Here is a 10,000-nt window from a genome sequence, read left to right as displayed (position 1 = left end):
AAACATGTGATACAACTCACGATTTGTTTTCTTTTGTATGCCAAAGACTTGTCTCTTGACGTCATATTTTTGTCAGTGTCAATCTATGAGTTATGATGGCTACGGCCTGAAACTGACGAGAAAATGACATCAAAAAGACAAGCAAAGGCTTACAAATTATCGTTATATATTTAATACTCAAAATAGCAAGAACACATAATAGAAAAGTGCTCCATATCTATCTCTGAGGCTATGTGGTCTAGTGGTATGACACTCGCTTTGGGATCGGAAATTCCTGAGTTCGACCCTCGTTCGGCGCATAGTTAAGTCCTTAGAAAAGGCTCTTTATTCACATTCTCTCACCGTACTCAGGTTTTAAATGAATACCTGGCCGTTAACAGCGTTGTCTCTGTCCGAAATAGATTGTAATATCGCCTAATAGGCGTGATGTCTCTAACGTTCTACATGGTACGTGTAGCTATTGTTCAGGTACCCTTTGTAAAGCGCTTTTAGTACGTTTAGTGTATATTGCGCTATATAAAAGCTCACGCGTTTCTTATGTGTGCTTTAGGGCTCAAACATTGTAACTAGACATTTGATTGGGCACATTCCATTGTGATCTCCCTTACATCAGATGGAAAATTGCTTGTCACTCAAGGGAAAGAACTCTTGTGGAGGACGATCATTTTCTAGAAATATTCCAACTCTCTGGAACAAACTTCTAAAAGGAATACGGCATTCTTCATCGGAAGGTGTGTTTAAAAAGCATCTAAAGACTTTGTTATTTTCCAAATTGAATTTTTGATGCCCCTGTTAAAGCGCTCTAATCAGATTCGCGTGAAATGGAAGAGCGCTCAACAACAATAATACATTAATATTATCATTATCATTATTATTATTATTATTATTATTATCATCATCATCATCATCATCATCATCATCATTATCTTTTATAACATTATTATATTATTATTATTATTATATTATTATTATTATTATTATTATTATTATTATTATTATTATTATTAGTATTATTATTATTATTATTATTAGTATTATTATTATTTTCATTATTATTATTATTATTATTATTATTATTATTATTATTATTATTATTATTATTATTATTATATCATTATTATTATTATTATTATTATTATTATTATTATTATTATTATTATTATTATTATTTATTATTATTATGATTTTCATTATTATTATTATTATTATTATTATTATTATTATTATTATTATTATTATTATTATTATTATTATTATTATTATTATTATTATTATTATCCTTTTCATTATTATTATTATTTTCATTATTATTATTATCATTATTATCATTATTATACAAATCAGTCCAATGATGATATGAGTAAAATCACTTACTTGCACCATTCAATGAAGCCCTCGTCCATACTTGGTTCCCCGTGTTGCTTTAGAATAGCAAGACATTTCAACACTGCTTCCACTGGACACGACTCGTTAGTTGTTGCTGATGGAGAAATGCATAACCGTACTAATGTTTTCAAGAGGAATGGGGTCAAGTGGATTGACTCAATTGGATTCAATAGTCTGATGTCACGTCGCCCAGCAACGGCGAGCAGCGTGGTTCTAAACAAAGAAAATTGGTACTTCTTATTCTTCATGCTGGCTAGAACTTTTCATATTTCATGTGATCAGTATAAAAGTCAAAACATGATCAGATTTATAATTTTTTTCTCCTCTGGATACGCTTTTATGCTCGTGGGAAAAATATTTCATAAGGGCGCCCGCCATTGTTCCGATAGTTTAGAGCCAGTTACTAAGTTACTTTACGTCATTAGGAGGGAAGTGACGTCATGACTGTTGAAGCCAATTCCTTCAGTTGAAAACCATTCATACAATATCAGTACACTACACTCTTGTGCTGCTTTGTGGTCTTGTGAGAGAACACTCAACTTCGGCCCGGGAGGTCCAAGGTTCGAGACCGCTCTGAGCGGCGCGTAGATGAGTCCTTGGAAAAGAACTCTTAACTCACATTCTCGAACCGTACTCATGTGTAAAATGAGTATCTAGCCATTTTAGCGTTACCTCTGTCGGACAAAAATATCAAATCGCCTAATAGGCGTCATTTCTCGCTCAATTTATGGCGCTGCATTGCGGCTGAAACCTGGGTTATTCCAGTCTTCACTTGGAATAGACCCTAGAGGCAAATTTTCCCGTTGAGATATCTCATTCATCCTTAGTGTTTTAGTCATCGTGTTTTATTGAAAAAGGGGAAATACAAGAAGTTCCCAGTATCTGTCTTCATCTAATAAATTGAACAGTACAATTCAACAGTTATCGTTATTTTTTCCCTTCAAGCTTCAAGCTTCATGACTACAATGAAGAAATGGACATAATTGACGCCTAGATAACCACGCCTCTCGGACAGTCGCCATAATGCAAACAATGGAAGGGATTGGTAAACATAGCAAACTTCACAGGTTTTAATATCATGGTGTGTGCCTAAGTAAAATACTCACACTGTTCTACCGCTTGATCAAGAGAACCAACACAGAAAACATGTGTAAACTTATCACACGATCGAGAAAATTGTGTGATAACTCGTCACCCATCTGGCAGTATAGATAGTATGCAGATGACGTCACTCAGGCCTTTGTTATTGTTTTTGCCATCCGCGTTTGTGAGTTGTTCTCACTAAACTGTATTAACCAGACTATAAAAGTTCATGGTTACACAGAGTTTGTGCGTTGGTCCGTTATACTTCCGGATGGCAATGTTGTGAACTCCTAGGCCAAGCGCATTCTATCTATAAAAGCAATAACAACAATCAGAGAGAGGTCAATTTCATTCACATTATTGTTTATAAACAACTCAATATATTTGTCAGAGCAAGTGTGAAGGTGTGTCACAAATTCCATGTTTTGATAGGTCAAAAATCTACTGGTTAATTTGAATCATGGCTGAGATGGAAAGAGAGAAAAGTTACCAGTGATGTTTGTTGAGGTGGCGTGGAGTCCAAGCAATACTCGCTGGCAACGGTGGCGATTCTGTTCCAACCCATCTGTCATATGCCACTTGAGATCAGAAACACAGTCCGCCATCTTTTCATTCTCACATTGGGCTATAAGTAGAAAAGCTCTGAAACAAGTTATAGATAGAACCAGCTTGACGTGTCTCGGGTCTTTGTTATTGATTTTTTGTTTTTTTTTCTTCGTTTTTTTTTAGTTGGCTATCCGCGTTTATGAGTATTTCTCACTAAACTGTATTACCCTGCATCCATCGTTAACTAATAGCCTGACACTAGGATCTACGGGGACTTATCTTTTGAATTCATTTTTAAGGTCAAGCGTCAAGTGAGTTGTAGTTAGTAGAGCTCAAGGAACAAGTGATTCCATTGGTTGAACTATTAAATATAACACACGATTTGTTTTCTTTTGTGACCAAAGACTTGTCTTTTGACGTCAGTGTCAGACAATATGTAACGATTTCTACGATTAACAGGACTATAAACGTTAAAGCTTACACGTCGTTTTGTGTGTTGGTCCGTTATACTTCCGGATAGCAATGTTGTGAGAGTCTTCGCCAAGCGCATGCTATCTGTAGACAAGGACTTCTAATCTGGACGGTTACGTGGTTTTTATGATGTGACTCTCGCTTTCAGATCGGAAGGCCCTGAGTTCGAGCCTCGCTCAGCGCATGGTTGAGTCCTTGGCAAATGCTCTTTAATCACATTATCTCAACGTACTAAGGGGTAAAAGGATTACTTCGCCATTAACTGCGTTGTTACTGTAGGAAAAAATCGCAATATTATCACCTAAGGCGTCATGCCTAGTTCTACATGATACGTGTTGCTATTGACTAGGGACACTCTGTAAAACGCTTTGAGCACGTTTAGTGGATATTGGGCTATATAAAAGCTTAAGATTTTTGTATTTAATTAATTTTTTTTAGCATGGGTCAGTCGAAAGATTTTAAAGGGAATTTTAGCCTCTATATACGGAATTCTCTTCAATCTAACATAATATGGCCTGGAAGATAGGCCATATTCAAATTAAAATGTATTGGTGCTTTGCGTTTAGATAAAATTATCACAATATATGCCAGCCAACTACAACTTACAAACGCACAAAAGGATGAGCAACCTTATGCGTTTGTGGTCTGGTAATATATTTTAGTGAGATTTTACAGTAAAATGACTGTATAAAAATGAAAACAAAGAGCCGAGTGTCGTCAATAGGCTTCAACAGTCGCGACGTCACTTCCGTCGTAATGACGCATAGTAACTTAGTAACTGGTTCTAAACTATCGGAACAATGGTGGACGCCATATGGCATGCCTCTCCGAGGAGCATAAAAGTGTATCCAGAGGAGAAACACATTATAAATCGGATCATGTTTTGACTTTTATACATTCTGATCGCAGACATGTGAAAAAGTTCTAGCCTGCATGAAGAATAAAAAAATACCTATTTTCATTTTTTTTTAGAACCAAGCTGCTGGTTGCTGGACGGAAGTGAACTCAGACTTTTGAATCCTATTCCAATCCATCTATAAGACTACACAGCACGTTAAGAGACTACAATGAGTAGGAGATTTTCAAAACATACTTAGTCCCATTTTGATCATTCAATGAAAACCGCAATTTTTGTCATTGGTTTTAAAAAAAACAACAAAAAGACTTGACCGTTTATGTAGAGTAATATCAACTAAACGTGCTGAAAGCGCTTTACAAGGAGTTCCTAGCAAACAGCAATATTAACACGTAGGACGTGACATGACGCCTGTTAGGCGCTATTTCAATTTGATTTCGGACAGCGACAACGCTGTAAACGGCCAGGTGCTAATTTTACACCTGAATACGGCGAGAGAAATGTGAGTAAAGAGCCTTTTCCTTTGACTCAACAATGCGTTGAGCGAGGCTCGAACCGAAGATCGAAAGCGAGTGTCGTTCAGAAGACCAAATAGTCGCACATTTAGTGACTTTAAGAGGTAAATACTTGTCTTGTGAATGTCAAAGTACAATACCCTGAGTGTTGATGTCATGTCGCCCAGCAATGAGCAGCTTGGTTCTAAACAAAGAAAATCGTTACTTTTTATTCTCCACACTGGCGAGAACGTTTTCACATGTCATGTGATCAGAATGTAAAAAAGTCAAAACATGATAATATTTATAATGTATTTCTCCTCTGGACGCACATTTATGCTCGTTGGAGAAGTATTTCATAAGGACATCCGCCATTGTTCCGATAGTATAGAACCAGTTGCTAAGTTACTATGCGTCATTGCGAGGAAAGTGACGTCACGACTGTTGAAGGCTATTGTCCCTGGTGATTCTAGGGAGACCAAAAAATAGCTTGGGATAGTCAACTCATTATCTATCAGGAGGTGACTTAGGACGTTTGGAAAAATCAGGTACTCACATTCGATCTTGACAAAAATATAACTAATAATCAAACTCAAAATTTGGCAAAACACAGACAAAAAACCCAGTGGTTTTAATTTTGGCCAGAAAACTTTAACTACAATACTACAATTACCCATCACATGGGAGGGGAAAGGGGGGGGGGGGGGGTCCCAATAGCTTAGTTGGTAGAGCACTCGATTCACACGCAAAGGTAACATTGATCAAGATCGATCCTGGATGCAGTCGAGATTTTTTCTGGTCCCCCTTTCCACCCAGTGATTAGGTAGCTGGGTCTATTAGATTAGACGGAAAGTACTTTGCGTTAGACTAGCATCCTATCCAAAGGATATCAAGCAATTGCTATTGTCAGTTTGACGTGATATAAATCGGAATTAACTCCTGCTTCATTGGCCTAATGGCTCTGAAGGACAAGCCTTGATATTAAGTTGTCCCCAACTTTCCAAAGAAATCATGTCTTTAAATCTCCTGCAAAGTAATTTTTGTTTTGGAGAATCAGAGAGTTACTGTAATCAATCGATTTTTGAAGTAAACGATTTTCAACCAAAATATTTTTTAAATAAAAGACACCCACATTTTTTTTTTTAATTTACCTGCAATGTTGCAGACTATATTTTGGCTGGGTTATCATGTAGCTGTATTCGTTGTTACATTCCCATATAAGTTGACCGGAACACGTGAAGTCATCTAGAGATACGGTAATTATAAAAGATGTTACAGTTTTGTTTTCTGTCACTCTCTTTAAATACAAATTAAATCCACACGTGTTAAATACCATTTAAAAGAGGAATTGTACAGGTTCATAAAAACAGATTTATTGACAGACAGGTACACCATTGCTGTAAAACAACAATAACAACTTTTTAAAACTGATAATTGCAACTTAGCAGAAATGGTTTTAGTAATCAATTTTGTATATTATTAAGGGTTTTTGTCGTGTAGTCTTCTTTCTTGCTTTGTCTGGCGCCTTTCATACACACTCGTTCAGCTCTTTAACTCACACCGGTGCCTTCTCTTTAATCTCTTAATTTGACGTAGCATAGAATGTCTATTTGCATTGCTATAGTTCCTGAGACGCGGCATTGGTTGTTTTGAATGGGCCTTTTTCAGGCAAGTGAAGAATATCTTTATCAGAGTGGGTAGTGGTTTACATATAGGGCCGTCTTTGCCTTGGAAAATCTTAACTGACCCACTCAAAAAATGCGTGAGTTCTAAGCGAAGGAATGACAATTGTGATATGTCGGCTATGTGGTCTTGTGGCACTCGCTTTTGGATCGGAAGGTCCTGGGTTCGAGCCTCGCTCGGCGCATATTTGTGTCCTTGGAAACGGCTCATTACTCACATTCTCTCACCATACTCAGGTGTAAACGAGTACCTGGCCGTTGACAGCGTTGACTCGGTCCGAAATAATTGTAATATCGCCTAACATGTTGCATGTTGCTGTTGGCCAGGGACCCCTTGTAAAGCGCTTTGAGCAACTTTAGTGAATATTGCGCTATATAAAAGCTCAATATGTCAAAAATATTAGCCACCCTGTTTACACTTTATTCAGTTTCGAAATGTCCAAGCAACCTTGTCGGGTCTTCACAACTCCGTTTTTACATGTTAATGGTGTGCGATAGAAGTTTTAGAAGGTTTTCTAGATCTGAATGCCAGAGCAAGATAAAGATCGAAGAGACAACAATAGAAATCTGAATTTGGTGACAGCCAATGTGGAGAAATGTGCAACTTATTTGAACCAAAATTATGGGAAAAACTTTCTTACGTGGATGATTATTTTGTGTTCAATTTTACTTTTGCAAATAAAAATCATTAAATAGCAAAATATCGAACACGGAATGTTTCGAGTTCAAAACATTCTTCAGCCGACAACAAAAAACAATGAAAACATAAATACATTCCTGAAAAACCAGTTTGACAGCAGTGAAATATTCGGCATTATTTGATAAAGGGGAAATCCGAAATGTCCATTTTATCTGCTTTCATATATTAAATTGAAGCTTACATTCAATTTCACATTGTTATTCATTTCTTCGAGTTTCGAGCAACAACATTTACACTATCTAGTTATAATATGTTAAGATATACGTAGCATTACCCGGATTTAGCTTATAATATTCACACAGAGCCCTGTGACCTTTAAGGTCGTCCAAAGTGGCCTGAAAGCGTTGTTTCGTGACGCGATCACAAGGGGCAATTTCATCAAGAGCGCATTTTACGGCATCTTCCAATGTCCTGAGAAAAGAAAACGTTTTACATTTGTGTATTCATTCTTAAAGCTGTGCAATGCTCTATAAGAGGAAACAATAATAAAAAACTAGAGCTTTTATAGAGCGCAATTTCCACTAAATGTGCTCAAAGTAACATGAAGAACGAGACATGACGCCTGTTAGGCGATATTACAATTTTTCCGACAGAGACAACGCTGTTAACAGCCAGGCACTCATTTAACACCTGAGTACGATGAGAGAATGTGAGTGAAGAAATCTTCTCCAAGGACTCAACTATGCGCCGAACCCAGGACCTTCCGATCCGAAAGCGAGTGTCATACCACGAGACCACATAGCCGCACAAAGCTCTAGTTTTAAATAATAATAAATGTGTCGCTGGCTGAGAAAACCCGGAAAGATGCGCAATTTTCATAAAATGAGTTATTATGCAATGGTGTAGACCATATTTTTCTGATCATTTTCCATTCAAAATTTTCTTTCTATGTCTATTAGAACCAAAGTTATGAAAGTATTTCTCAATAAAATTTGTCTCTATGGAAAACACTTTATCTTTGATTTTGACTCATATCTCGAATCGAAGCTTGCTGCATCTTCCCGGCTTTTCTCAGCCAGCCTCACAAATGCAACTTTTTAACGCCCACCCTCTATTAAAAATGTGATTAGCCTTGCTTCACAATTTTAGGTCATTCAACATCCATTCGCCACATTCACTAAATTTTAAGAATACACACACACACACACACACACACACACACATACATACATACACACACAACGCATACACAAACACAAACACACACACACAAATACACACACAAACACACTAACATATACACATGCCCCTCTTTAACATGACTATTTTCGTCTAACCAAAGACATTTATGGAAACAGATCAGTTAATACATCTCGTTCATAAACACTTGAGCTTTTATATAGTGCAGTCTCAAAGGGTCCTTGACCAACATCAGCACGTAAAACGTAGAACGAGCGATATTACAATTTTTTCCGACAAAAACAAGACTATTAACGGCCCGGTACTCGTTTTACACCTGAGTACAGGGATAGAATTTTGAGTAAAAAGCCTTTTCCATGGCTTAAATATGCGCCGAACGAGGCTCGAACCCAGGACCTTTCGATCCGAAAGCAAATGTCATACTACAAGACCATATAGCCGCATTTCTTTCATAAGAAACATCATTGTATACTTGTATATTTACAATAAAGTTTGGCATTCTACAAAAAAAGTTTGATATAAAATGAAAAGATATGAAAATAAATGGAGCAGCGTGGCTCAGCCGGTACCGTCTTTGCTTCGTACCCGAAAGGTACCGATTTCAATCACCCCCCACTGCGCTGTGTGGCATTGAGCAAGTCACCTCGCCCCAGCTTAATTTGCGGCGCTGCACTTCCCTTAGAATAGATCCTAGGGACAAATTACCCCTATGGGATGAATAAAGAGAATATTTTTTTTTAATCTGGCAATGTATATTTTATATCCCCATTAGACTACATTAAACTATTTTTTTTTCTCATACATTGTAAATCCGCCTGTTTGGTGCAATCTGTATGGTATCCTCTGCCCTCTTTACATAATTTCATATAGCCAAGTATTTCTTTCACACCTGAGTCTGGTAAGGTAATGTTTGGAAAGCCAGAGCGTGATATCGTTGTCACCTATCCAAATAATGACACCACTCAATGTTGATTGATTATGCATCGTTGTCACATATCCATTGTGCACTTATTTACAGGTCTGATAACCCAATTCCTTATGGGCTCATTGTTGTCATGGAAATCTAAAAAAAAAATGATTTTTTAAATGACGTAATATATTGTCAATATTACAACAATGTTAAACTAGGCCCATTAGTGTGGTTGGATGTCAGACCTGCATAAATGTGCACGTCGCACCTATCCAATTAATGACATCACTCAATGTTGATTTATGGCATGGCAGTAAAGGACAGGGGTTCGGTCTCGTGTTACTGATCAACCCAAAGGGGGAAAGAGAGAGGAGAGAGAGAGAGAGAGAGAGAGAGAGAGAGAGAGAGAGAGAGAGAGAGAGAGAGAGAGAGAGAGAGAGAGAGAGAGAGAGAGAGAAAGAGAGAGAGAGATAGAGATAGAGAGAGAGAAAGATTGAAAGTTAAAGAGAGATGGGTGGGGGGGGGGGGGCGGCAGAGGTTTTTAGGTGGTCAGTTTCAAATCTACACTGGATCATAAAAAATTATTGGATAAAAGTCATCTTAGTGTCGCATTGACACTTGTGTCTAAAGTCATGACAGACCATGAACGTAAAGGAAAAGACTCTAAACAAAGTGGGCGTGGTCCTTTTTACTTTTGTTAAAATACGATGACTTCCGCCATGCGCAGAGCCA

General features: G+C 37.3%; 1 protein-coding gene across 6 annotated transcripts in view; it reads right to left on the bottom strand.

Annotated features, from left to right (window-relative positions):
* Positions 1-10,000, bottom strand: part of LOC144975468 (uncharacterized) — a 33,552-nt gene that overhangs the window by 14,983 nt on the left and 8,569 nt on the right. For 5 of the 6 annotated variants that reach the window (XM_078919582.1, XM_078919581.1, XM_078919578.1 and 2 more), the window contains 4 exons: positions 7,493-7,629; positions 5,988-6,081; positions 2,960-3,111; positions 1,375-1,480 (listed from right to left, as the gene is read on the bottom strand). In XM_078919582.1, coding sequence (XP_078775708.1) covers positions 1,375-1,480; positions 2,960-3,111; positions 5,988-6,081; positions 7,493-7,629 — 489 coding nt within the window. Of the gene's footprint in view, positions 1-1,374; positions 1,481-2,959; positions 3,112-5,987; positions 6,082-7,492; positions 7,630-9,160; positions 9,280-10,000 lie in introns of those variants that run through there. The other variant, XM_078919583.1, reaches the window with a different exon arrangement.

This window comes from Berghia stephanieae, chromosome 6 (assembly GCF_034508935.2).
Source record: "Berghia stephanieae isolate SIO BIC M18660-M18661 chromosome 6, UCSD_Bste_1.3, whole genome shotgun sequence".
In the NCBI taxonomy this organism is placed as follows: Eukaryota; Metazoa; Mollusca; class Gastropoda; order Nudibranchia; family Aeolidiidae; genus Berghia; species Berghia stephanieae.
This window is presented reverse-complemented; position numbering and strand designations above follow the sequence as displayed.